The 27,561-nt window shown below is 42.2% G+C and overlaps 1 protein-coding gene across 3 annotated transcripts in view; it reads left to right on the top strand.

The window, feature by feature from the left end:
* STAB2 (stabilin 2) overlaps window positions 1–27,561 on the top strand; it is an 82,119-nt gene that overhangs the window by 40,296 nt on the left and 14,262 nt on the right. For 2 of the 3 annotated variants that reach the window (XM_062616342.1, XM_062616340.1), the window contains exons 29-55: window positions 1,944–2,080; window positions 2,432–2,546; window positions 3,476–3,553; window positions 3,731–3,823; window positions 3,937–4,044; window positions 6,588–6,719; window positions 7,761–7,886; window positions 9,227–9,283; window positions 10,464–10,559; window positions 11,024–11,219; window positions 11,692–11,787; window positions 13,074–13,119; window positions 13,763–13,839; window positions 15,334–15,459; window positions 15,997–16,070; window positions 17,856–17,927; window positions 20,545–20,664; window positions 21,113–21,160; window positions 22,304–22,387; window positions 22,491–22,637; window positions 23,038–23,163; window positions 23,496–23,555; window positions 24,095–24,271; window positions 24,354–24,443; window positions 25,491–25,637; window positions 26,863–26,919; window positions 27,379–27,502. In XM_062616342.1, the coding sequence (XP_062472326.1) occupies window positions 1,944–2,080; window positions 2,432–2,546; window positions 3,476–3,553; window positions 3,731–3,823; window positions 3,937–4,044; window positions 6,588–6,719; window positions 7,761–7,886; window positions 9,227–9,283; window positions 10,464–10,559; window positions 11,024–11,219; window positions 11,692–11,787; window positions 13,074–13,119; window positions 13,763–13,839; window positions 15,334–15,459; window positions 15,997–16,070; window positions 17,856–17,927; window positions 20,545–20,664; window positions 21,113–21,160; window positions 22,304–22,387; window positions 22,491–22,637; window positions 23,038–23,163; window positions 23,496–23,555; window positions 24,095–24,271; window positions 24,354–24,443; window positions 25,491–25,637; window positions 26,863–26,919; window positions 27,379–27,502 (2,809 nt within the window). Of the gene's footprint in view, window positions 1–1,943; window positions 2,081–2,431; window positions 2,547–3,475; window positions 3,554–3,730; window positions 3,824–3,936; window positions 4,045–6,587; window positions 6,720–7,760; window positions 7,887–9,226; window positions 9,288–10,463; window positions 10,560–11,023; window positions 11,220–11,691; window positions 11,788–13,073; window positions 13,120–13,762; window positions 13,840–15,333; window positions 15,460–15,996; window positions 16,071–17,855; window positions 17,928–20,544; window positions 20,665–21,112; window positions 21,161–22,303; window positions 22,388–22,490; window positions 22,638–23,037; window positions 23,164–23,495; window positions 23,556–24,094; window positions 24,272–24,353; window positions 24,444–25,490; window positions 25,638–26,862; window positions 26,920–27,378; window positions 27,503–27,561 lie in introns of all 3 variants that reach the window. The other variant, XM_062616341.1, reaches the window with a different exon arrangement.

Below are 27,561 nucleotides of genomic sequence, written 5' to 3'. Positions count from 1 at the left end.
CCTTACCTTCCCCATTTTCACTGTGCCCCATGGCAGGAAAATGCAGCTGTATGGCTCGTCAGTGTGCTGCTCTCACAGCAACCAAGGAGGAGAAAGCTCAGTCTGTGTGGGGTTGACTGAGGTGCAGGAAATGAAGGAAGAGATTAGCTTGTCTGGCTGCAGATTAGGGAAGAAATACCAATTTAGATTTAAAAAAAAAAAAACATTCTAGATATATTGATTTTCACTCTTTATTTATGTTTTTACATACTATTATTACTAGGGCAGCAGGAATATTAGAGGTCCTTACCCTAGTGTGGCTGACATTGTATGAATAGAGTTCAAAACCAGTTTCCCCTACAAAAAGCTTAAAACCTAAGTATAAGAAGTATAGAGGAAATAGTGGCAAACAGAAAAGAACAGTGATATGCTAATGAATAGCATCAAAAACAGAAGGCACAGCATATTAGCCGTTTTCATGCTTTTCAAAATTAAATAGCTTAGGAATCCTTAAGGCACACAGTTGCAACAGGGACCTCAGGGAGCTGCTTAAAAGAAAGGCCAATGTGGCTAATTTAAATCAGTTATCTGCCTGCCCCTGGGCTGACTGCAGCACTGTATACTGTAAAGAGAAACTAATGAAGTTAAAGGAATGAGCACAATAGAAAGGGTTGTTCACCTGCTAATGTGCTCTTTAGATAATGAAGTGGTGTGAGGAGGAAATCAGGCCACAGATTCTGTATAACCTGTTGAAACAGAGATGTGGAAATCTCTGCTACACTTCAAAGAAACAGTATTCCTTAAATAATGGTAGCTACAAACATGAGCAAAATAGGGAGATATATCCATCTGTGGGGTTCTTAACTTCATACTTGAGCAGGAATGTGATGTTTATCACTTTTCATAACCAAATATATTTCTTGCTGGTCAGGAAGGATGAGAAGAGGGAGTCTGTTTCTGGAGTCTGTTTCTATTTCTACATTTAAATATTCGGAAGGTGACAGTGATGATGACTAGAAAGATGGATGATCTTAACAGAGACAAAATCCCCAGCTATTTAAGGGAGCTGGTTCTCTTCTTGACTTAAAACCCAGTAGTGAAGGACCACGCAAAACAAGCCATCTTCCAGGCAGCATACCAGCTGCAGAAAGGTAGAACTTAAGCTCATGTTGCTCCCTCAAGTTTGGCAGTTTCAAAAGTTGTGGAGCCTGTGAAAAGTCAAGAGAATCACATCTTCAGCATTCAGATCTTTAGTTCTCCTTAAGCCTTAGGTCTCCCCACAAAAAAAAATCCACACACTGGAAAAATCTCCAGTGGAGGCTCTCCCCATCCTTAAGGCAGATACAAACATATGGAAGATGAATCAGTCCATGCACAATAAAGAGCCCACATCCCCCACCTAAAATTAGAGCTGTCACAGCTAGCAAGCTAGTGGGCACAGGTATCCTTTGGACATCTTCAAAAATCCCAGCCATGTTAAGTAGTCTTATATCAAATGGGAACACTGTGTCATGTAGGTTTCTTATTTCACAGTTCATAATCCTTCTATCTATTAAATAGCACAGAGTGCTCTGTAAAAGCAGATTCTCAGTAGTTATCAGCAACCACTCATGTTTATTACCATGATTTACTTTTAACATTTAAGTGCATAAAATAGAATCCATGAGTCAAAGTAACTTTTGTAGGAGGAAACCTAAGTGTTTCACCACAAAAAAACAATTCTGACCTAAACATTGCTTCTGCCCTTTAAATGCTGGCAATCCGGTCTGTAAAAAATAGACACTCATTTACCATTTTGTACACCTCTAAGTAGTTTTGTTCAAGTCATTGCTCAGTTTAATAGTTTTTCCTCTCCAGGCTGGTCACAAAGCACGTCACATACTCCACCTTGCTAAAAAATCACCAGATGCTATTTATAGATCATCCTTAGGATGAATTATTTTACCCTGTTCACTTCCATGCAGGAGGCTGAGATAAACTCGGTGCTGTCCAGCACCTCAAACCTAACTGTCCTCGTGCCTTCTCTGCAAGCAATTGAAAACATGGATGAAGACGAGAAAGCCTTTTGGATGTCAAAGAGTAACATCCCAACTCTACTGAAGTATGTTAATGGTTTGGGGTTTGGGGGGTTATGATGAATCGCTTTCTATGGCAAATAGGCCTTTGTTTTGAAGCCACTAGAGCAAGACAGCTATTATAATTTTAAGGGAGGGTCATAGGATTCCTCCTCTAGTTAGAATGGTATAAATCTCTGTAGCAACTCCACTGGAAACAAAGGTATTACCTGTGTTATGTCAGAAATTTTTAAATTCCAAGCTAAAATCAGAATATAGCTGAACTGGGTATTGTACAAATAATTCCTGCTTTAGACCACAGTTTCAGACACACTAAGCATATTTATTGGGAAAAGACAGAAAACACAACACTTTCACATTCATTTAATTTCCTTCAGGTATCATGTATTGACAGAAGCTTACAGCTTTGCTGATTTCCAGAATTTATCATCCTCTGAGATGCTGCCAACATCTCTACAGAGCAACTTCCTACACTTGTCTAAAGAAAATGGGGTGAGATGACCTGGAAACCACTGTGGTATCATACAACAAACTGACCATCACTGCCACCAACTTCCTTGTAATACAAAACCACACAGACATTGTAGGTGTATTTAAAAAAAGACCATGACATAAAATTAAAGGAATAGATCAATTACATTGGGCCCTCTGGGAGAAACATGATTTTCTCCACCACTTTACCTAGCTGCAATTTGTCCCCAGTATTAGTTATTCTTAATGTCCCAGTAGCTGCTGCAAACACTGGACAGTCTTGTACCCAGGAAGAAGCATGGTCCCTCCTGGAGCAGCCCGTGTGGACTAATTTAAGATAAAGGGCACCAAGTAAACCAAATAACTTATTTTAGGGAACTGGGAAGGTAGGAGAAAGCAATGATACTTTGCCCGTATCCACAACTTGATAGTCCCAAATCACCTGAAGGTATTTTTAATGATAAATAAAAGAACTGACAGTCCTTCCCCCTCAGCACATTAGTACTCCACGTTCTGAGGAGGATTTTCCGGAAATACATATGGCACATTTAAGCACTTCACCCCCGTTAAGGAAGGGAAAACTTCCTCCCACCTCCATGCCCAGAGGGAAAAATCATGAATGGGGTCTTTCAAAGCTGCACAGAAATGGGAGGACATGAACTGGCACAGGGCTTCACCCTGCTGTGGGGTGGGAGTGAGCACACACACCCCATAACCACCCCAGTGCAAGCAGTCCCATGGTTTTGCTGGTCTGAACACCAGGAACAGAACAGAGTCCCAAAGTCACCTCCCATGCACATGGTTCCCTGAGTGTGGCCTGAGGCAAGTGAAGCCAAGGTGGAGTCCCAGGCAAGCTTCTGGGAATGTGTGGGAATCAATGGGAAAATGCTACCACTGCTACCAATGCAAAAAAGAGAAAGCAAACCCTCTCTTTCCTCTTTCTCTTTCAGAACCTCACCCTTGAGGGTGCTCACATCGTGGCTGGTGACTTCGCATCCACAAATGGAATCATACATGTTATTGATAAGGTATATGGCTGCAGAGGGAGGATTTGTTCCTCTGCACCACAAACAGTAGAAAATAACTAGCAGCTCTTGGAAAAGAAGTATTTACACAAAACAGCATTTTGGCCTGGGTCTGGTAGTTGCAGGTTCAGCCACAGCACATATACAAGCACTGACACAGGATATCTGCTCCCTTTTCAGGTTCTGACCCCCCTCCGCAGCACTGTCATGCCGAGGCTGCTGGCCCGCCTGGAGCAAATGCCCGATTACTCCATTTTCAGAGGCTATATTATTGTAAGCTCTCACATTGTTTTAAGAATGGAAGTTGTTCTCTGCTTTGTTTGCATGTGGACTGGTATCAGACTATCAGTGGCCATTCTGATTTTTGTTTATGTGTTCCACAACAGCAATACAACCTGGCAAATGAAATAGAAGCTGCAAACACATACACAGTCTTTGCCCCAGATAATGATGCCATAGAAAATTACCTTAGGGATAAAAAGTCTGCTACCCTGGTAAGTATTGCTTATAAGACTTGTCTTAAAAACTCAGTATCTCATCTCAGTTTCAAGTAGATGGATTGAGATGACACAATATAATACCCAAGACATTTCATCAATAGACTTTTGTAAAGATCAGGAGAAGAATGACCAGGAATAACCCTGAAATGAGTTTCCTAGGTGAACAAGTCCAGTCCCCAGACATCAGTGGTAACCTTGTCATTAATAACCCCACAAAACATTCTGACTCCTTCTGAAACTACCCAGATGCTTGCCCTGTCATTCCTGCAGGAACACTATTACACGGCCCTTTCTGCAGGCCATTTCTAATCCCAGTTTATAACCACCACTGGCCATCCCAGGGCTCAGAAAACTTACTAAAGTTCTCTTGGCTAGGAAAATTCCCTTAGGCAAACCCTGTTGCTGCTGCCCACCCCAAGGAGCCCAACACCAGGCTCATACCTGACCTGGCTGCCAGCTCCCCATCATCACAGACAAGGCCATCCCACCTCCCTTTCTGACCTCAGTCCTCATGCCCAGATCTAGTTTATGCTATTTTGACAGCACACTTCTGGCCAGTTTATATCCCTTTATTCTAGTGCCAGGAGTATGCTTTAGCTGAAACAACTTTGTGGCATTTATGTCCTGACATATTTACAAGGCCAAAGAGCTTTCTCAAGCCTGTCAGTCTCCTCCCAAAATAAACTATCTCTTCCTGCATCACCTCAGCACCTTTCTTCATATTTGTTCCAGTTTGAAACTGCTTTACTGAATGCACGTATCGAGAGTCACACCTTGCAGAGGAAGCTTCTCCCATGACTTGCTCAATGACATTAATACTCCCCTGCCTCTTCCATAAATATTTACACTGCCACAATCTGTCCCTACTTTCACAGTCTCCATTTACAGCCAGGAAGCTGAGCAGCACAAGGTTCAAATGACTTGTCCCAGAACATTTTCCACCAACCAGCAGACCCACAGCAAAACCCCCACTTGCTGCCTCACTGGAAGAATTCATACATGATCAAGCTACATCTGCTCAAATGACTTTTGAAGGCTATTTTAGTTGTTTTATGACACAGCATCATCATTTCCGCATCACTGTAAGAAGCATTTATAACAAACGTTGAGAGAAACATAAGACATTAACCCCACTGGATTTAGGTTACACACGCAAAGAAATCCTTTTCATTTCCACAGTTTACCAGTGTTTCTTCTGCCTTTCTTCCACTCTCCCAACCTTGCCTGGTGTGGCAACCTCATAAAGAAAATCAGAAAACACCTTAAGGTTAAGCCTGCCTAAGCCTTATCCTCTTTATGAAACACCTTGGGAGAACTCTGCCACAGGGGGAAGAGCTCAACACATGGAAAAGAGCCCATTTCTTGGCCTTGATGAAGCAAGGCTTTGTTTTCACTCTGCTAGTGATGAAAGACAGAAATGAAGATCAAAGAGAGTTAACTTTCTCCAAAGCATCCAAGTCAGGAGAATTAAATAGACTTTAACACGGGTGGAGATTAGCTCTTAGTTCCCACCTTCTTTCCTGCAAATATTTCTTTGTCAAATCTGAGGAAATCAAAATAGAATCGGTTCCTCTTTAAAAGGTGTAAAGATCAGTATTTCACCTTGTGGGCAAAGCCAGGAAACATTATGTATTTTGCTTTCCCATGCTTTTGAAGGGATGGAAGAACAAGGAGCAGTATGAACATTCAGAACAAGAAGACAGCAGGCAACAGGATTTCCTGCAAGCACCTTTTATTGCAAAGGCATACAAATGCAGCAGCACTATAGCTGTTGTCTAAGCAGCTCCTAAAACCCTCCAAATGCCCCAGCTTCTCTCACATCTACAAGTCTCCATAAAACATCCTACTTCCTCCTCCTCCAAGCCAGGTAGAGCTTTGGGAGTCGCCTGCTCTGGAACAAGATGCAGAAACCTTTGAAAGTCGTTACTAAATGTTGATGCACAGAGAACAATTTCACCACATCAATGAAAAGTGAATATACTCTAGCAATGAGGCAGAGAAAATTTTTCCATTAACAGGTGTGGCTCCAACACTTTATTGACTGAAAATGACCTTAACAAAAAACAACAACCAAACAACAAAAAAAAAACCACAACAACAAAAAAAAAAACTATAAATTACTGTAAACATTCATCTATAAGTGATTCAGGGATTCCCAAAGGAAAGGAATGGGTATGGGGAAGAATATAAAAGCACATACTCAACTTTTCATGTCAAATGAGCTCATGAAGTTCAGAGTTCTAAAAAGTCATCTGACTGACTCTTCCCTGAATCAGTCAGTCCTGTACACAGGAGGAGACACTACTAAGCTCAAGCAAACTTTGGTCCTGCCAGTTCAACAAGCCTTTAATCCCCCAAGGTCAATTACATTTTCATTATGATAGGAATGCAGGCTTTCCATGGTAGGAAATACAAAATAACCTGCCAGCTGGAGAAGCTACTCCTCAAACTCAGGCCATCTATGTTTGCCTTGTACCCTTTGGGAAAATCTATGCCTAAATAACCTTTCATGTTTTGTGATGTTACCATGTTTGCAGGACGAAAGCCAAATCCGCTACCACATTGTGCTGGGTGAGAAGCTCCTGAAGAACAACCTGCACAACGGCATGCACAGGGAGACCATGCTAGGGTTCTCCTACCAGGTTGGGGTCTTCCTCCATGATGGCCAGGTACTGTTGTTTTCACTTGTTTGGAGAAACAGGTTTCCTGCTTTTTTATGAAGCCAGCTTCAACTTTAAACTAATATGCAGTCAAAAGGAGCTGTTCACCTCCTCCTTTAGCTCCTGGGATGTAATAGCACAAAAGTGGTCACTCAAATGCCTCTCTCGGACCTGCTTAATTCCAAGTCACCCTTGAAGAGATCTTTGATTGAATTTTATTTCAATCATGCTGTTCACATTTAGCATTGCATTTTAGAAGCTGCTACAAGCCTGCATTGCAAAATAGTCATTAAGAGCTATTAGAAACCTGCCCTTAATTATAAAACATTAATTCTATTTTCTGTGGATTTACTCCACTTTTAATCCTAAAAGCTTAAAGCACTGGGCAACAAATACGAATTGCCTTTCAAGACCACTCATGGGAAAATCAGGCATAGTAAGACTAAGCAATACAGCCAAAATTACAACAGAGCTGGGAGGGGAGTTTTGTCCTCCTTCTTCTCTGTCCCAGAGATCCCTCTGGGCATATGCAAAGGCAGACAGAAAGCTTCTCACTGAAGCAGTTTCAAGCCCTGCTCTTTGCTCAGCCCATGGCAGACCCTCAGAAAAGCATCCACTCATAGGGATGCTGCTGGTGACAACTCTGTAGGAGTGTGGGGAGGAGTGAGATGATGAAAGTCCTCCCTGAAGCCACAGCTGCTGGAAGGGGAAGCCTATCATCCCCCACAGACAGGTAACCCAGCTCTTGGCTTGCTTTAGGCTCCTTCTTCAAACGCTTCACCTTTACACCTTATGGCAGAAAAAGCTGCTCTGGCAAATCCTGTTGCTAAGAAACTTCAGCATGCTGCAAGTCATCTTATGCCCTTCAGTCCAGTGAAGCTCTTAAATGCAGCAAGTGGGAGATGAGCAAGTGCTTGAAATTAGCTACATTCATTGATTTTCCTGAAGTGAGACTTGCACATTGCTCCTTCTTTCACCATTGCTGCTCTAGCTACCACATGGCTACCACTCATTTCTCCTGCTTCCTAACTGATTGCATTTCTTTTGCAGTTATCCATAAATGATGCACCTATAAGCTATACAAATGTTGCAACAGACAAAGGAATTATCCATGGGTTGGGAAAGGTCTTGGAAATCCAGAAGAACAGATGTGATATCAATGATACAGTAATCATCGTAAGTGGTTCTGTTCATGTAGGTGCTTAAAGGCCCATCTGAGAGACCTATAGCCAAACATAGCTCAAATATACAAGACATGTGATACTATTTCCCAGTAAGGAATGCATATATCATATTTTCCACAAAGGATATTGCTACAGGAATTTTAGCATTTCTTGAGACAACTTTGACCTTGCAGTCAGTGTATTGACAGCCTGGTTAAAACATAATCAGAGTAGCACTGGAGTAAGAAAATCCTGAGCTTTAATATAAAAAAAAAAATAGTAATTCACTATTCTAATACATGTTCTCAGCCAGGCCACTTGTTTATAAAGCAAACAAGTGGGGAAAAATGGAAAATAAATTATTTTTCTTAAGGAAAAAATTTATTTTCATTCCATTGCACATACACATGGACTTCTCTTACCCTCCGAGTAAACATTCTCCCACTTCGGTTACTTTTACATATGAAATACAAATGGGTTTACATTCCTCTGAAGAATAGGATGTGATTTACTCAAGCTGGCGGAGAAAGGTTTCCTTTGCTTTTCTCCCAAGTCAAAAAGCACAGCCGTCAGGAAGCTTGCCTCCATTTTTATGAAGCATGCAACAAGCTACACAAAGAAGAAAAAGTGAGACTTGTGCTTTGGTTAAAACAAATTTAACAGGGTTGAACTTTTGCAGTTTTTCCTTTGGATACGGTCCCATATTTGAGTGCATTTCACACCAGGCTTTTCCAAAGCTTTGCTCTGTCAGGCCCTTTGCACATAAGCCTTTTTTTTTCTGATGCAAAACTATTTTCCCCACTATGTTCAAATGCAGTAACATACTTCAACACTCATTTAAGCCTTGTTAAGAGCAATGACATTAGCTAAACAGGAATAATATTAGTCATTACGTACTGGGTACAACACGTATCTAAGCATTTGGCAGAAACTGTGAAATTTTTTGCACACACATACAGCACAAGATACACATCTATGCGAGTTTTCCATTTCCAAGCTGCTGTTGCACCACAGGAAAGCTGTGTCCAAGTTCAGGATTTGCCTCTTATCGTGCTTTAGATGGGAAGGCTCTTGGGAAGCATCACTTTAGAAGAGCAAAGAGAAATACCCAAAAGAGCTTTCCTTCTCCTGACCCTCGGGAAGAGGCTTCCCATGAGGTGTCTCTGGTGGGGATGATCTTCCTTTCTGAGCAGAGCAGCTACTCTCATCACCTTTACCATAGGGGCTATCATAACTATGCATCCCAAGGGCTAGGTTTAGAAGTATAGCTGGAAATTATGCATTTTCTATTAAATAAGTTGTCTGCAGCTCTATACAGTCTTTAACCACAGTTAACCATTTGTGTTGTTTAAGGAAAAATGCAGAATTTGTTCACAGTCTTCAAGTTGTCCCCCAGGAACAAAAGAAATAGTAAGTATTTAATCATTAATGCTAATTTATATATATATTTTAATCAAAACTGAGTATAGATGTATTCAATCCTGGTTTTAATATAATTGCTTCAGTTTCAGCAAATGTTGTCATAGTTGCTTCAGCCTGCTGCATACATTGCTTATAGTCCATAGCCTCCAACCACCCTGAGAGCAAGGGAGCAAAATCAAGGGCAGCTTAAAGACAGCTTCATTTTGAAGCTGTGCATTAGGACAACTGAAGACTCTTCAATCTGCAAAGGTTACCTCTACCACTCAAAACTGAGGCAGCTGATACACAGTCTGGAGTCTGCTTGCTACAGGAGGAATTACAGAAGCCCTTCAAGTCAGAGATGGTACAGAAGGGCAAACTCAACCTGTTTCCAGCAATATGCTGTGAGTTAGGGTCATAAGGAGACTTGCAGATTATAGAGACTTTGGATGTCCAACACATAACTGCAAATATGCAGCAGGTCCCTGTCAACCACATTATGGCCTAAAGTTTCCTGGCACCTAAATTTTTCTGGGAAACCCCCTCTGTTGGGATTATGCAAGCATATTTTCCTCTATTATTTTTTGTCATTAATTATGTCAGTAATAGGATTCCACAGCAGATTAAGTCCCATCTACCCCATTAAAGTAAGTGGCTGGCAAAGCCAAACTGAAGTGCTCACTGGTAAAACTCAAAAACATTAACATTTCCTTTACAATAAACAGTTGGATGAATGCTTGTATCAAACTCTTAACAAGTATACAATGAGACCAACAAGTCTTCAGTAAGCAATCTTTCCCAGCTGTGCTCAGACCCAGAAGACAGTGTTTCAACAGCTGGTGTTGCAGAACTTTAGCTCTCAGTTTTCCAAGAATAATTGGAAAGAATGGGAAATGTGTCAGAAAAAAAAGGAAAAATGTTTGTCAAATTTCAGAAAAAGATTCTGTTTAAATCTGAGCAAAGGCAATATTAGACACATCTTTAAAGCACCACGGGGCACTGAGTTTAGTCGATCATATTTGTTAGGGAAAAAACCTAAACATTTAACCAATGCATTTTTATTTCTAGAAGTATTTCCTTAATGTTCATTGTAAATGTGTGAGTCAGTGCACAGCACACATACAGATAATGTCCCATTTCCTAAAACATTTGAAAGTAGCTGATCAATATTACTCCAATTTTCATTCAGGCAGGGGAGAAGAAATATTGCATCCTCTCAGAAAACAACATGAGGATGTACACCATCCAGATTGGGTGCCAGCCAAAGTGTGCTAAAACGGTCATTGTGAGTACACCATTTCTGTTGCAGTTAAAGCCAGGAACTCCTATACCTGAAATTCACCCTCCGTGTAATCCCCACTAAAAGCATATCAAGGCAATATGTTTATTGGCCTTTATTCTGGATGCAGCACTGATTGGAAGGTTAAAGGCTGCTGACAGCTACAGCATAGGAAGGGCTGGAAGCTGGTGTGGCTCACAGGGAGCACAGCTTTGGGAAGGGTAACTCCATGCTTGACCACAGCAATCACAATCACCTTTCACTGTAGTGCTGAAGGTCCCACCAAGGAGCTGGGGTGGCAGCCTGAGCCCCAGCACAGTGAGGAGCACCAGCAGACCTGAAGTGCTGCTTAAAATCCAGTTCTCCAATTCCCCTCCACCCAGCAGCAGGGCCAAGAGTCAACACCCGTGCTTGCTTCCCTGCGTGCTACCCTGACCCCAACCCTCAACACGGTATTTCTGGGTTTCCAGAAAAGAGAATGCTGCGCAGGTTTCTTTGGGCAGCAGTGCCAATCCTGCCCGGGGAAAGCAGGGAATGCCTGCTTTGGAAACGGTGTCTGCATGGACGGCATCAATGGAACAGGCACCTGCGAGTGCGGAGAAGGGTTTGTCGGTACAGCCTGCGAAAGCTGCATCAAGGGCAAATACGGCCTCAACTGCGATCAAGGTACAGAGCATCCCCTCACCAGCACTTTTTCTAGTCTTGTCAGATGTCAAAACTTAGTCCTAAAAACACCATTAACCCCTTTTCCTTCCTGTTATGGTATTTTAGCTCTTCTCCCTTCTCTGGAGATGGTGCCTCCTACTCTAGCATGCTACAGGATTAGAACAGTATTCTAGCAAGAATAATCCTTTCCAGCACTGCTTTTTCACCAATGCTTTCCCATTAAAATACATTTTCACCCCCTGTATTTAGGAATAGAGGAAAGATAAGCATATTTTGAATACAGATTTATTTTGTAGTTATAGTAGTTGTAGAAGCCAATAGGCAAAGCAATCCTTGAAGTAGCCAAGAGCAGAAGGTGCCATCAGCAGAAGACATGCAGGCCATCCTTCCTGCCCTTCCTTCCCCTCACTGCTTTGCTGCACACACTGCTCCCCTGACCAGGGACAGGGGTTTCTCTCATCTCTCTCCACAGTGTGCACTTGTGTCCATGGAAAATGCAGTAGCGGGATCGATGGGGATGGCTCCTGTGAATGTGATGTTGGCTGGAGAGGGGTAATGTGTGATACTGGTGAGTGCTCCCTCCTTTTTGTTCTGGGGTGAGAAGTGAGCGTTTCAGGAAATGCCAGAACTACAGCTATGACCAGATACCCAGCAGCTTCCCCATGCAGTGAAATACGGGTGACACACTCCTGTGCTATGCCAATTAATTACCTTCTTAATAGAGAGCCAGCTGAGATATTGATCATGACACTCAAACACCTTATTTAGCTAATCCTCTACCTATGTCACCCTGTACCTGTCCTGAAAGAATATCCCATTTGTTGAGGCTGTATATTTTGCAGAACAGTTACCCAACACGTTTTGATCCTCAGATCAAAAGCCTCTCAAGTGCTTCAATAAGTTGATTTAGCCATACAACATTGGATGTTAAATTATGCTTTTGCTAATACAATAAAAGTTAATTAGAAAATAAATAAACTTGTGTTGGTTTAATATATCTCCTATATCTAATAAAATTATATTTTAGTTACATATGATTAAAATGTATTCAATATTTTACAACTTTGCATAGAAATTAAATAGTGGTATAAACACATTAATAATATTCAATATCAGTTTTAAATTTGCTTATGGAAAAAAAAGTAATCATAGAATCACAGAGTGGTTTTGTTTGGAAGAGACCTTAAAGCTCATCCAGTTCAACCCCCTGCCATGAGCAAGGACACCTTCCACTAGACCAGGTTGCTCCAAGCCCTGTCCAAACTGGCCTTGAACACTGTCAGGGATGGGGCAGCCACAGCTTCTCTGGGCAACCTGTGCCGATGCCTCACCACCCTCACAGTGAAGAATCTTCTAATGTCTAACCTAAATCTCCCCTCTGTCAGTTTAAAGCCATTCCCCCTTGTCCTGTCACTACATTGTAAACACTTGTAAACATAGTAAACACTACTTGTAAAATGTTCCTCTCAAGATTTCTTGTAAAGCCCCCTTTAGGTATTGGAAAGCTATTATAAGTTCTCCCCTAACTTTATAGTTAGAGTTGCTATAGTTGCTGAGCAAATTTCAGTTCCTTTAAGAAAACCTACCTTATATAATTAAACTAATACTGTGCAAAACTCACCAGACAAAAATACATATGGTAACAGGTGAAATATTTTCCTGGTGATATGATTACAACTGTGTAAGTGGTACCTGCTGATCTGTATAGATAGAGTCTATACAGACTGAGCACTTGGTTGTCTGGTGCAGAGCTCGTAACAGACTCCAGCTTTCTATGGTGGGAAGAAAAGACTGGGAAACTAGAAGAATGTTGACACAAAAGGTTCTGACCCCTGTTCCTTTTCCTTCTTGCAGAAATCAAAGACGACGCATGTAACGCCTCCTGTCATACCAGTGCTAAGTATGTATGAAAACCACTTATTTGGAGGAGAGAGGAGGAAAAGGGGTTCTCTTGCAAGGCAAAATATATAGTCCAGCTTGTTCTTTATGAAAAAAAAATGTTAAAGAAAATTATGTTATTTAAATGTTAAAGAACTAACTAATTTTCAAAGGAGAAAGTCACCCCCATTGAGCCATTTACTGAAGCATACCTGCTGCTTAGCATTGAGCAGAGAGCAGGATTTACATTACCCAGTACATTTCAAAAACAAGGAGAGGTGAAGACTCAGATGCCTGGCTCAATCCCTGTGCATCAGTTCTGCTGCGTCCCTCTAGAAATCGTGTGCGCAAACAAAAACCTGTGCACAGCATTTGGGAGAGCAGACATGAAATTCAAGGGTTCTCCGTGAGAAAATAGGACATTTGGTAACCAAAGTGTGCATTTTTAATACTTAAAATAACACATCCTAAAGCATTTGGAAAGCTTGGTTCAACTATGTTCATTTTTATGGTTGTAACTACATCATACCGTAGGGTTAAATGCCTTGGTATTTCTATGTGGCATTACTTCTGGAGCAAAGCACAAAAACAAGGGCTGTACAAAAGACCTGTTAAGTTTTTTTTCTTGGTTTTAATGTTGTTTCTTTTCCCCCTGCTTCTTTTAGCTGCCTTCTCCTATCAAATGGCACTGCCTACTGCAAGTGTGCAGCTGGGTTTGAGGGGAACGGGACGTTCTGCACAGGTAATGGGCTTTGTTTCTTCCTTTATGAAGAAAGCATAAACCAAAAAAGCATGCTGGAAGCACTCTGTGCTCACAGTGGAGCTGGTGAGAGATGAGCACTTCCCTACACACCACTTAAAAACCAGGAATTGCTGCCAGTTTGCTCAAAACAATTAAAAGCCCAACAGGTGTGGATTCATAGCAAACAAAGGGCTCGAAACCTCCAAGCTGCAAGGCATTGTGCTAAGGGAAACCAGAGAAAAGGGAACATGCCGTGCACAGCCCAGGCCCCATTGTTTACAGAGCAATGAAACCTGGATTATGACTTTTACTCCTTTTCCCAGCAAAGGCCAGCAAAGAGAGTTCAATTCAGGATACGATAACACTCTCAGCTATGGGAAGCTGTACAGCCCTACCATTTCCTCAGCTTTCTGAACTTGCACAGGTTTCTGGGGTGGCAAAATCAATTTCTTTAATTCAGAGAGATCCAAAAGGTACTCAGAAAGGGGCAATAGCAACTTATCCAAGGTGTCCCTCCAAGAGTCTGGGATATCTAGACTTGGAAAATAGACTGCTTCTGGTTACAAAGATTGTAAGGAATTTTACTTAATCCTTAACTGATTAAAATACCAGTGCATTTAGGAACAGAAGCATATTTGTGTACTCACTCACAATGGCTGGCAGGGTCCAAGATTTTAACACTCTAGCTGCTTTCATTTTCTCTTCTGGCAGAAATCAACCAAATCCATTTTAATCTACTGGTGGGAAATACCCCATGTGCAGGAAGACCTGGGTGGCACCATAATGGCTCTCCACTCACCCTTAGTCCACTATACAGGATTCCTGGGCAAAACCAGTTACAGAACAAGTCATCACCCAGTCTGGCTGTTACAGCTGCTGAAACATCAGCTTGGGGTCATTTGAGGGAAAAACTAAACCAGTGTTTGGACTGATATGATTCACACTGGAGATCAGAAAAGGCTTCCTCCCTGCTCTCAGGGTAGCACAAGCAAACTTAATTTGCAAACCTCTGATGCATCCAGAGTTGGAGAACAGGCACGAGTATCCATCTGAATAAGAACCAGGACTCTTTGTCACAGGAGGACTAGGTGGTATCACAATCCAGACCTCCTGCAAGAGAAGGTATATGATTTGTGTGTAGAAAAAGCAAGCTAAGGTAAAGTTTCAAATGGCTATTTAATCTAGATAAGAGCATGAAGGTCCCTTTTTTGTGCTCGGTTGGAATGGGCAGAATCTGAAGATGGAAAGTTACTTAAAGTCAGTCTTGGGTGAATTCTTAAATTCCAGACTAGGAGCATCGTCTCACCATTCCCCATGAAATCAGTAAGATGTATTAAAATCTGGCACTAACAAAGCCTATGGCCTCTTAAATCACAAGGACTCTGTGTTCAGAAAATGTCAGCAAATCCCTTTAAAATACAGAGACAGCTTAACCTGAAAGGCAAAAAGCCATTTAAGCGCATTGATTTAATCTTGGCTGTTGTCACTGTTCAGCTACTGATGCTTGCAAGACCAGCAACGGTGGCTGTTCTGCTAAGGCAGAGTGCAGAAGAACAACGCCTGGCAATAGAGTGTGTGTCTGCAATGCTGGGTACACTGGAGATGGAATATTCTGCATCGGTAAGCATTTGCAACTTCTCATATATCACATGGAGGGAATTTACAGGAGTGATTTTTCCTGTAAATGGGAGATCCTTTTTCCCCTATGACCCAGAAGTGCAGTTTCCTGATACTACTGTAAACCTTGGTGCCAAAGGCATCTCTACCTGCCGTGTGGTTGATACTACTTGGCAAACCCTGCAACTACAGCAGTGTGGTGTGACACCAAAGCTTATTAATAAAGATCTACCTCTCTACAAGGATAGCTCCATCTTCAGCTGCTTGATATGCTCACACTCCTCTGACCATTGCAGACTTTAAGATATATAGACATTGTTATATCATACATCCCCAGGTATGGTTTTAGAAATGCTGATGGCAGGGTTTTAGCTTTCACCAAGACAACTGCAAGGCCTAGACTGAGGTATTAAGTAGCTAAGGGAATTAGTTTCATTGATTCACATAAATCTGCATTCCTAGTATGCTTTACTTAAAATTCTCCCTTCTTGGGTTTTTGGAAGTCACTCTTTTTTACTATACTCTTTCTGTTTTATAAAGAAATCAACCCTTGTCTGGAGAACAACGGCGGATGCGATAGAAATGCAGAATGCACACAGACTGGACCCAATCAAGTGAGTACTTTGTCAGGACATAAAAATAAGACTAGCCAAGTGTTTACAGCTTGATAGATTTCCTCATCTCAGCTTTGCTTTTAAATGGAAAAATGGATTTCATAACAAAAATTCGGAAGTTATATTTGAGGGAATGTGTGGACAAAGATGAAAATAAACCAATTTCAGTAAAAGTAATACAATACTGCAGAGGAAAGCAGGGGTTTGCTGTTTCTAGTGGTTGTTTTCCTCGTTTGGGAGGTTTGGGTATGAAAACCTGTCAGGTTTAAAGTATTGCCAGATAACATTTGCTTTATTGTTATAGAAACTGCCAGTGAAAAAATCCATTTCAGACTAGCCCTTCTCCCAGCATAGCTCAAATGTGTTCACAAGGAAACAAACTGGCCTGAATCAGAGCTCTCAAATAGAGGTTACAGCATCTACTCCCACATTTGCTGTTCTGAGTCTCCCAGGCACAAGTACCACATAATGTCCAAAGAGAAAAAAGTATGAAACAGCAAAGGGGAAAAGAAGCAGCAAATTGTCCAGGCCATCAAGTGACTCAGATTAGGGTTTCTGTTTTTCTAACAGTTACAGAAGAAGGTGAACTCCCTGGTTGTAGCAATTCTTTTCATCCCCCTATAGTTTCATACCGGCTATTGTCAGGACTGTAATCCTCCAGCAAGCACTGAACAGTATTTCTTCAGGAGCAATGCAGGAAACAGAGACCAGGAGTCACAGGCCACCTCCTGCCTTCCAGTTGTCCAGGGACAGGAGGGGCAATAACCCCATCAACCCTTTCTGACAGTACCAATCCATTAACTCTTTGCTTTGACTGTCATTTGCAAGTTAGTATGTTTCTGGTGGGAGCAGAGAGCTGCTTAACTGTTTCCCAGCTCCTCTAGACAGGATGGGTGATGGCTATTTTCTTCCATACACCCTCTCTGGGGCTACTCGTAGTAGCTACAGCATGACTATTTATAATTCCTTACCCATAGGAATATAACTAATGTGGGAGCAATAATAATCTCTATTACAAAATCCCAGTACTGAAGAGGCAAACATATAGAACAGAAATGCATCTGCTTTCCATAGGGCTTTCAGTCATCCACATACATAAAACACTGTTATTACACTGCCTAGCAGTTTTATTTCTGCTGCAGAAGTCTCCTTGAATTTTCAAACTCCTAAACATTAAATCTGAATTCAAAATTGAGAACCATTAAGCAGTGAACTGGAGAAGAAGATAAGTCATTTCTTTGCAACCATATTAGATTTTCATCTTTGTGACAACTGCAAGTGCAAAATAGAGTAATCATGGCCTGTCAAATGCATTACCGCTGCATGGGAAGCTGTCAGTAACATTGGGACACAATTCCAAGTGTATTATTTTGAAGATATGTTTGATCACATAAAAAACGGGGAAGGGAAGAGAGGGGGAATACCCATCTATGCAAATAAAATAAGGGAAACAATTCAGGGGTTTAGCCTGTTTTGCCAGCAAGGTGACCATGTGCAGATGCCAAAGGGGTCATTCAAATGAACAGAAGAGCAGAGGAAAGATGAATAGACACGTAAAGGGCAAACAGAGCCTCTTAGAAATTGTTATTCCCCATCTCATCCTATGGTTGCTCATGCTGGCTAAGAAACTGCCATGGGAAAGAGAATGTACTTTCAGCTTAATAAATTGTACACCATATTGCTATGAGGTAATCTGGCAAAAAAAGTAAATTAAATATAAGTGTCCTGAAAAAAAATAATCAGACATCTTTCCATATATGTATGTTTTCTGGTTTCGCTTTGTAGGCAGTATGTAATTGCTTGAAGGGATACTCTGGAGATGGTAAAAAATGCACATATATCAGTCTGTGTTCGCAAGTAAGTATCCATTTAATGAGACTATTTAAGGTCTTGGTATAAGCATTACGCATTTGGGGGTTGTATACATTCAAACCTAAATCAGATGTGCCCAGAATCAATTTATGTTAACTTAACTAATTTTGAAGTGTGCTTGGTTCAGTACATGCTTTCACGCTGTCACTATTTTAGAAACTAAGCATGCAGTAAGGACTTTTCCAGGACATGACACAAGTGAGGGCCCAGACTCATCACTGAGTCTTAAAAAACACTTGAAATCAGATCTAGAGAAAGAGACCCTAGTATGTAGTGGTAAAATATGTCATATCTTCTCAGCAACTTTTCTGTCATTGCTAGAGTTCACATAAAAAGCCGCTATCGAAATTTGTGTTTGGGACACAAAGGGTTTCCCAACATTCCAATTACTGTTATAAATAAATAAATAAATAAGAGCAGTTTCTAGGCAAGACAGTTAAAGAGTTTGGTTCAAATTATAAGAAAGAAATGCGATCTGCTACTACACGTTACCTGTACTAACAAAGAAAAATCTACTGTTCAGGTTACTGATGCTCAGGGGGCAGTTGTAGCTGTTCTAGGAGCCATGTGATTGGGAAACAAAGAGAATAGTCTACAATAGATCAAAATGCATATATATTTTTAATAGTCTCCTCTCATTAAGCCCTCTGGTGTAATTTAGGACCATATCTGTGCAGCCCAAACAGGAGAAATGATTTTCTGATGTTTTTCCAGTCTAATCAGAGTATCAAGTCCTCACGCTGCTGGGTTATTACCAGTGAAATCCATGTTTTTGAGGGAAAAGAGTCACTCAGGAGCCTGGGCATGCCTGCGTTACCTGAAAGAGATGTTTTCAGCAGAGGTCCCAGCCTGAAAGCTCACCTAGGACATAGCTCGCACAGAGCAGTCAAAGATCAGAGCCCCACAGCGCCTATGGCCATGTGTAGGCTGTAGCCCAAATGCATCCCTGTGGATGCATCATACAGGATAGCAACACTGCAGCAGAGTCAGGTTAGTGAATAGTGAAAAAGAGGAGATAGATTTTCATCGTGCTACCCACGACCTTTTTTTGACTGGGAGGTTAAAAAAACAAAACATACCTACAAACACTCATTCTTCATGCAAATCACTTCCCTCCACAGCACACAACCCAGGAATTCCTGTAGCATTCCTCATTCTGTCACTTACTTATCACTGCAGGCTGAGAATTAGCCACACATGCTCCACACGAGTCAGCTCCCATATCACAAGCCACATATTTGCAAGTAACATGGTTCTCTGCACCAGCCACATTACTCTGCTTCTTGGTAAGCTGCAGCAGGGACATACCCACTCTCTAGTGCACATTAATCCTTTGTGCTTTGAGCACAGTGACAATAACTCTCAGTCTCCCAGCCTGGCCTGTCAGCAGACTTTCTCTAACCTTGAGAAAGGTTGCAGAGATGAAAGAGCTGCCTTCGCTCTGGCAGCAACAGAAGCTGGAGGAAGGGGAGGTCAAAGTAACAAGTCATTGCTTCCTATGACTGTGTGCTTTTGCTTTTTCCTGTGCCTTCTCCCAGCAAGTCTGTGTCTGCTTTACTAATTATACATAAAAGAGCCTTGAGAAGAGTCAGTGTCAGACCAGAGGTTAATCTAGCTTGATGATGGTTGTGCAGCACAGCTGTACAAGAAGCTAGGATAAACCCAAGATTGCCAACAGCCTGCCAAAAGCTAGCCAAATAAATAGCAAGTGCACCCAAACCCACTACTTACAGCCCGGGCTCACCTTTTGTCAAGTCAGGCCCCAGTGATACCTCCAAAGAAGCTTCTGCTCCCACTCACAGCCCATGGAAAAGGACAACAGAAAGGACACCACGAAAAAAGCACATGGAAAGAAGAAAAGGTGGCTTCTCAGTTTTCCCCGATTTGCTCTCAAATCCAGCATAGAAACTTATTTGCAGGCCGAGATGTTAACTAGGGAGCATCTGCTTGTGACTGGGCAGGGCTCTGAACCCCAACACGCTGCTCATGGATGAGGGACATCTCCCCTTAGCATGGGAAGCTTCCTGGAGGCAGCTGGGTGAGATTAATCTGCTGCACCAAGCCTAAGGTTGCACTGGTGGTGGACCCAGGAGCAGACAGGAGACATGTTAGAGGAGAGCTCCTGTGGCAGGTCCCTGTTCCAGCTGGCCTGGGCCATCAGACAAACAGACAGCTCCTCCAGAAATCCAGGCTCCTGGCACCGTGAAAGTGATTTACAGCTGTGAATAGTTCCTTTTGGTGTAAGTAAGTCAATGTTGCTTCAGCAGAACAGCTAAGGCTCATCCCTATGGTCCAGAGTAAAATTTGCAGGGAAGACTTTTGGATTATTATAGCACCATGAACCAAAGATATAAAGAGGAAGTCAAAACTACATCCTTTGCATAAAAGGAGAATTATTTCTTAGGAACTTCAAATGCTCTTTAATATTTGCAAGAAAGCATATAGCATCAGAAGTTCTAGAAAGATCTGGTTTCAAAAAGCTGGGATTAAGTCTTTCTAAGATAAAAACATGTAAAAAAGACTTAAGAAAAACAGTGAACTAGAATTGGTTTGTGCACCTGGCAATAAAGGAATTAAATAATCTAAATGTCGATCTTACAAGAATAATGGAGGCTGCAGTGAATTTGCCATCTGTAATGACACTGAGCTGACAGAAAGGACCTGCACCTGCAAACAGAACTACATTGGAGATGGATTTAAGTGCCGAGGCAATATCTTCCAGGTAAAGTGCTGCATGTGTTTGCTGCCCCTCATCTTTACTACAATGTTATTTAATACAATGGTTGTCTCTTGAAACACGCCATTTTTCTTCTTGGACAAATTGGTAAATCTACTCCAGAATTTGAAATAATCCGAATCCAAGAAACCAGGAATAGGAACAGGAAGCTGAAATATAAATTTACCTGCCCAGAACACAAAAATCAAACTGATAGACAATCATTATGACTGCAGTGCTAGGGAGATAATACTGGTATTTTTAGGTTTCAAAGAAGCCTGGAAGCCTGTTCTTTGCTAGAGCAAGGTAAGAACTGAAGAGAAGCAATGCAGAGGGGCAACATTTATTTCAAACCAGAAGATCCATTTCTTGTCCAAGTGCTGCATTTGTTTGCTCTCCACTGATGTTGTCTCACATGTGTATCACTGTTACAAAGTCTTGCTCTTGATTGCAGGAACTTCTCAGGGACGCCAACACATCTAGGTTTTATTTCCACTTAGAGGTAAGAAAAGGTTGAGTGGGGGGTAATTTGGGGGGAAGAGGTGGCATCCCTCTCTTTTTTCATGAGTTTTTTTACCTCAAGGGCAGCTGAGGTTGGGGAGCAGGCAAGAGTCTGATGTGTACGAACATCCTTCAACTTAATTGGAACTGGATTTGGATCACCAGTCACTAATACTAGTCAGTTTAAGCATTTAAAATGCCCTGAAAACCTCTAGAGTATTAATGATCAAGACCAAGATGCTAGGGAAACGTAGGGCTTCCAGACCAGGCATAAAACAAAAGCTTTCACCCATTCACAGTCTGAGATCTGCCAGCACATCTCTCATGACACCTGACATGAGCAAATGCCACTCTTCTATTACCCTTTCTGCATTTCCGAACTGTGATACTCTTTTCAGTTGCTCTCTGAAACATCACAGGATGCTCTGTGTGTTGCTAAATGCCTGTGTGCACTGCTAGCTCTCACTGCTTATTAGAGACTGGAAGTAGTAATTCTCTGTTTACCCCCTGCATTAGGGCACAAACCTGTATACTGGCCTGCTAGTCCAGCAACTCATATTCTAGCTTTAATTGTGTTACCATGGTAGATTGATGGCTTCCCCTCACTTTAGCAGAGCTCTTTTGTCATTGCAAAGTGCCTGCAATATCCCAGGTCCATTTGTACCTCTAACAGTAACTAATCTACTACTTAGGTATGAGCAACGTTATCAGCTAAAAGCATGTAGAAATGCATGTGTATTATCCATTCATGCTTTTCTCAAGATGAAAGAGTTTCTTCATTCCCCCTTCCCCAGGGGAAAATAGCACTCTCCACCTTCCCCTATGCTTAGTGTTTGTTGTGAACTTTCCCTCTTCTTCTCCTGTTTGTTATTGCAGAGAAAACAGAGATTTGGCTATAAGCCAAAAGAGCAGAGAGAAAAGTCTTCCATTTTATACCTGTGGACAGAGATGGCAGATGGGACTGGGAAGGAAAGTCCATACTGCACAGGACTTTCACTCTTTCTTATACTGCAAGGAGGGGAACCCCACACAGCAGCAATTGGGATACAGGCACCACCTCCCACTCAGCAGGGATGTCCCCATTGTTGTGTGACATTCAGCACACTAACAACTCATTACTTCATTGTCCTCTTAAATTTGACAGGCCTCGTCTATCAGAGATATTGTAGGTCCTGGCCCCTTCACTCTGTTTGTACCTCGCACAGATGTACTGAACAGTGACCCACGAGTAAGTAAGAAAGCCAGAAGTTCTTGATGAGCTGGCTATGAGTTTTTGGATTCAGATGCCTTGCTCAACTCCTCCACTTCTCCAACTCCTTCTTCTGCTGCAGGTCAAGGACTGGATTGCCAAAGGAGTGATGGCTCAAATCCTCCGGTACCACATGGTGGGTTGTGCCAGTCTGTTGTACAATGACCTGACAAGAATCACCAACATCACCTCTCTCCATGGGGACCCAATACACATCAGCTATTCTCAGGTAATGGAGCATAAAGAGGCAGGAGACATTGTAATAGAACAGTCTGTTCTCATCCAGCTTGTTTTAAAAACCTGACTGGTTCCCTTTCCTCCTTGATGCACAAAAATTAATAAATACCATTAAAACAAGACTGCCCATCCAGCTGAAGTGTTCAGCACTTATCTGCTATGCCAAGAGTGGAGCTGTACAACCCTTGCTTTGATACAAGTTATTTTATCCTCATACTCTGGCTTTATGAGCATGATGAGAACTTGAAAAAGCAAAGGGCAATTTATTAGAACTGAAGCTGCTGTTTACTGCAAAGAAAGGATGGTTTGGGCTCACCGTATCAAAGACATCTGGCATCAGCCTCACCTTCACACAAGGTTCCACAGAAAACATGTTTTTGTTGCCTTTCCAGAACAAACTGGTTTTGAACAACAATGCTGAAATCATACTCAGTGATGCTGTTGGCACAAATGGTGTGATACATGTCATAAACCAAATCCTGGTCCCATCACATATGCAGGATTTCCCCCTTAAGAAGGTATGTGCAGCTCATTGCCGTTCTCAGGGAGCTTTTCCACAGTTACTGTTAGATATCTAAGTCATGTAAGTCACCAAAAAAAGTTATACCAAAAAGACCTTATACAAGCATCATTTTATACTACTGAATAAACTGAATGTTATAGTTAAAATTCATTCATGAATTACAGTTATAGTAAGAACAGTATAAGAGGACTTCTGCACAAGGCTCTTACAGGGGCTTTGATTTCATAACAAGAAGTGATTTATAGGGGAAAACAAACTAATATCTGCTTTTTAAATACACATACAATGCATTTATTATATAAGTTACTGAAATTCTCTTCTTTGTAGGAAAGCCTTAAAATGGTTGCAGCCAAACACGGATACACCCTGTTCAGCAGTTTGTTAGAGGTAAGGACACAGAGACAGCAGCTATTGAGTAAAGGTTTGAAACACTTTCTTTAAAGACAGAAGCAGAGACATGACACATGGCACCACTGGCAGGATAGCGTTGAGTGAGCCAAAGGGCTCGCAACACAGTACACAACAACCCTGGTTGCCACATGGTCCCTCTCCCACAAAGGTGAGGAGTTACAAAGTAGAACCACAGCCACTTCTCCCTACACCACTCAGTCCTGTCCTACCGTATGTCAAGACTTCATGACCAAGGTGTGACCCAAGTATGACTTTTTAAACCCAAAGTTGGGCTGTCAGCCTGGTTTTCAGTGGGCAGCCCTGGGAGATGAAGCACTTCTGAGAATTCAGTCATGTAACTCAACTTGGGCAGCTCAACTCAGGCATCTGGATTTTGAAGTCATGGTGTTTGCAGGCTGGTGACCAGACAGCCCACAAGTCACTGCATACCAGTTATACCAGACATTCACCAGATAGGGTCAATGTCATTCTACGTGCAGCATTAATCCTCCACCCCTGTTTTTGGTGTGTTGCAGAAAAACAACCTGCTTGGACTGATCAACGACCCTATCCACAGACCTGTCACGCTATTCTGGCCCACAGACACAGCTATCCGTGGGCTGCCACAGGAGCAGCAGGACTTCCTCTTCAAGAAGTCCAACACTGACAAACTGGTGCAATACCTCAAGTTCCACATTGTCCGTGATGCTGCAGTAAGACCTTGCATCTTAGGAACATTGCTAAGGCCAAGACATACAAGCCCAGGCACATGCATCTCCCCTGTTTCCTTCTCAGGTGCTGGCCTACCAGCTCCCCCGCTCCACCTCACTGAAGACCCTGCAGGGCTCCAATCTCAGCGTTAGCTGTGGAGATAACAGGGAGATTGTAAGTGCTCACTCTGACAGTACACCTATCCTTTGCCCCTGCTGAAGGATTCACCCATGCAGACCCTACTATGCCTGTGCATAACCCACAGAAAGGGTCAGTGGCTTCAAAACTCAACTGGTCTTTGCCAGTCCATGTCAACAGCCACTTTGGGGCAGTCACCCCAATAGATACACCAAACTAGATAGTTTGCAGGGCTCCCAGGAGCTGTTGTTTTCTCTTCTGTAAGATGCTATTAGTTCAAAACAGCTCTCAGTTACCACAGAACTGAGATACCAGCATGTTTTCACTTCTCATACAAAGAAATACACAACGGAAAACCATGAAGATGAATCTGACTTTGACAGAAGCCCCATAAACACAACATCTGCATGCAGATTCTGATTTGTAATCACTTACAACCCAAGACTGCTGGTATGCACACAGCCTGTTAAACCAGAGCAACTGCACGTTTTTTCTTTGCAAATTTATTAGATCATACCTGGCAAGCATCTGCATCTGAAAACATAGAATCATAGAACAATTTGGATTGGAAAAGACCTTCAGAAGTCGTTTAGTTCAAACCCCTTGCAATGAGCACGGACATCTTCAACTAGGTCAAGTTGTCCAGAACACATCCAGCCTGGCCTTGAATGTCATCAAGAATGGCACATCCACCACCTCTCTGGGCAGTAGTTTTCCACCCTCACTGTAAATATTTTTTTCCTCATATCCAGCCTGAATGACATCAAGCCTTAATCACATGACTAAGTCTAAATGTGCTTAAGGTAAACCTGTGGACATAGGGCAGGCATAGTCTGGTCTCTTCAGGAAAGAAAAAAGATCTGCCCATCTATGAGGTTATAGCACTCAGTTATAGGAAGAGCAGTCCCCAAATTGGTTTTGAGCCCCTACAGCTATCAGTGTTACCTACAGAGTAACATCTCCACCAAGAACATTCCTACGGGGCGAAGATTATCCCCAATTCCCATTCAGGTCCTGGGTTCAGCCCAGCCCCAAGCACTGGCTCACAACCTGTCATGTTCCTCTCCCCATCCCATCTCGCAGGGCGCCCTTTTCCTGAATGACAGACAGTGCAAGATAGTGCAGCGGCAGCTGGAGTTTGACGGGGGCATCGCCTACGGCATTGACTGCCTGCTGACAGACCCCAGTCTGGGGGGCCGCTGCGACAGCTTCTTCACCGTGGATTTCATGGTCAGTCCCCTTTTTGGTCCCCCACCCTGGCAAAGACACAGCCCAAGGGCCAAAGCCTGGTCTCACAGAGACTGGGACCACATGTGCAGCAGCTCTAGCACCGCTGAAGTTAAGACCTACAGCTTCACGCTGGCTTCATCTGACACATTGGTTAGAGCTGAGATTGAGAAGTGCAGCACAACACCTGAAAGATACACAACAGAAATCCTGCATCCACACTAAGGAACACACAGGACAAGTGGTTTCAGTTCAGACAAGCATAGCAAGCTCTGCCTCATTTTCAATGAGTTCCTTACAAATGCAAGCATAAATTTGAACAAGAACACATCTTCCTCACATGCTTTTAAGTTAGTGCAAATTCACACTATTAATCTGGTCATACAAATTGCATTTATAAAGTTTCCAGTTCCAAAGGAACATCATTGCTGTCCCAGCTGCACAGGTAATTAAGGACCCAAGACAGAGAACTGCCTACTCCGTTAGACAGGCTGTCAGTCTCTCACATTTCTTGCTTTCACAAAAATATTCTTAAACACACCTGAATTTGCACTGTTAGCACAGAGGAAGTTTTCTCTGGGAAGTTTGGTGGGTCCCACAAACAAGAAGTTCTGAAACCCATTTTGAAATGGTTACAAGACCAAATATACTTCAGTTTTACTCAAATACATAAAAAAAAATACCTATAAGTAAAACAAATTTCATCTAGTCAGTCTTAAAAACACTTATTAGAATTTGTATAGCAGTTATAAAACCAGCACTTGTGTGTATTCCACCTGTTCAAGTCACCTTTTTGTCATGATTATGTCAAATGAAATCAGACATCATTTCCAGATCAGGTCAGCACTTTGTTAGAAGTAATCATTCACCTCTACTCCAAATTAGACATCCAGAAGTGATGTAGCCCACATCAATATTTGTTTGAAGAACCTTCACCATCTCTTCCCTGCTTGTTTAAATCCAGAGCAAAGTTTCTTCTTCCAGAACTTACGTTCTGGTACCAGATCTATTTTCTTGCATTTCATGGCACTAAATATTTGCACCTATTTTGTTGTCATTCTCCTGTCTTCCTTCTCCAGAGTTTCTCATAATCTGTTTCAAGTGTTATCAGCCTACACTCTGCTCATATTTGCTGCTTTCCTAAACAAAACCTTGTCAGTGTCAAGTAGCTTTTTGTTACCACTATTTTAATACACTTTTTTTTCTTCTTTTCTATTTTGTACAACAGGGGCATTGTGTTAGCTGTTTCAGTAATTCTAAATGCCCTCCTGGGACAAAACCAAAGGTAATACATCAAAATCTTGCATTTAAGCAGTCCAACCTGCTCTTCTCTGTACTTCCCGCAAGCAAACTAGAATAAGTTGCTTTGAAAACATAAAGATACCCCTCAACAGCCAAACCACACTGTTAAGTCATGCCATAAAGCCTCAGGGACAAAACTGTCCCCAGGCAAACACCCAAGTGTTGTGTTGGGAGATGCTTGTTGGTCTCACATGGCATCTACTGTAGCAAGTGCTTTGGTTAACTTTGGAGCAGCCCCTCCATCCTCATTAATGGTGTTTAGCAAGTTGGGAATCAAAGATAAGGCAGTGGCTTCCCACCTGCACTCATCACACAGCACATTTTTATTCAATGTACATCAGAAACTATGATTTAAAGAGGGGGAAAAAAACCCAAACCTCCACACAGCACTTACATTCCTGTGTTTCTCCCCCCTCTCTGCACTGGCACATATGATGCCCAGGAAGGGATCCACTGGTGCACGTATGAGTCCTATGGCCTGAGGAGGGATGGCTGCCGTAGGAACTGCTCCATGGTCATCCACACAGCTAAATGCTGCAAGGGCTACTTCGGGCCAGACTGCCAAGGTAGGACCCCCCTCCCCACCACCAGCCCGTGGCTTCTTGGGCATGGCCATGTAGAAAAG

Source organism: Pezoporus occidentalis, unplaced genomic scaffold, assembly GCF_034315485.1.
Source record: "Pezoporus occidentalis ecotype Australia unplaced genomic scaffold, CSIRO_AGI_Poc_V1 ctg19, whole genome shotgun sequence".
Taxonomy (NCBI): domain Eukaryota; kingdom Metazoa; phylum Chordata; class Aves; order Psittaciformes; family Psittacidae; genus Pezoporus; species Pezoporus occidentalis.
The sequence above is the reverse complement of the archived record's forward strand: the minus strand, read 5'-3'. Positions and strand labels throughout refer to the sequence as shown.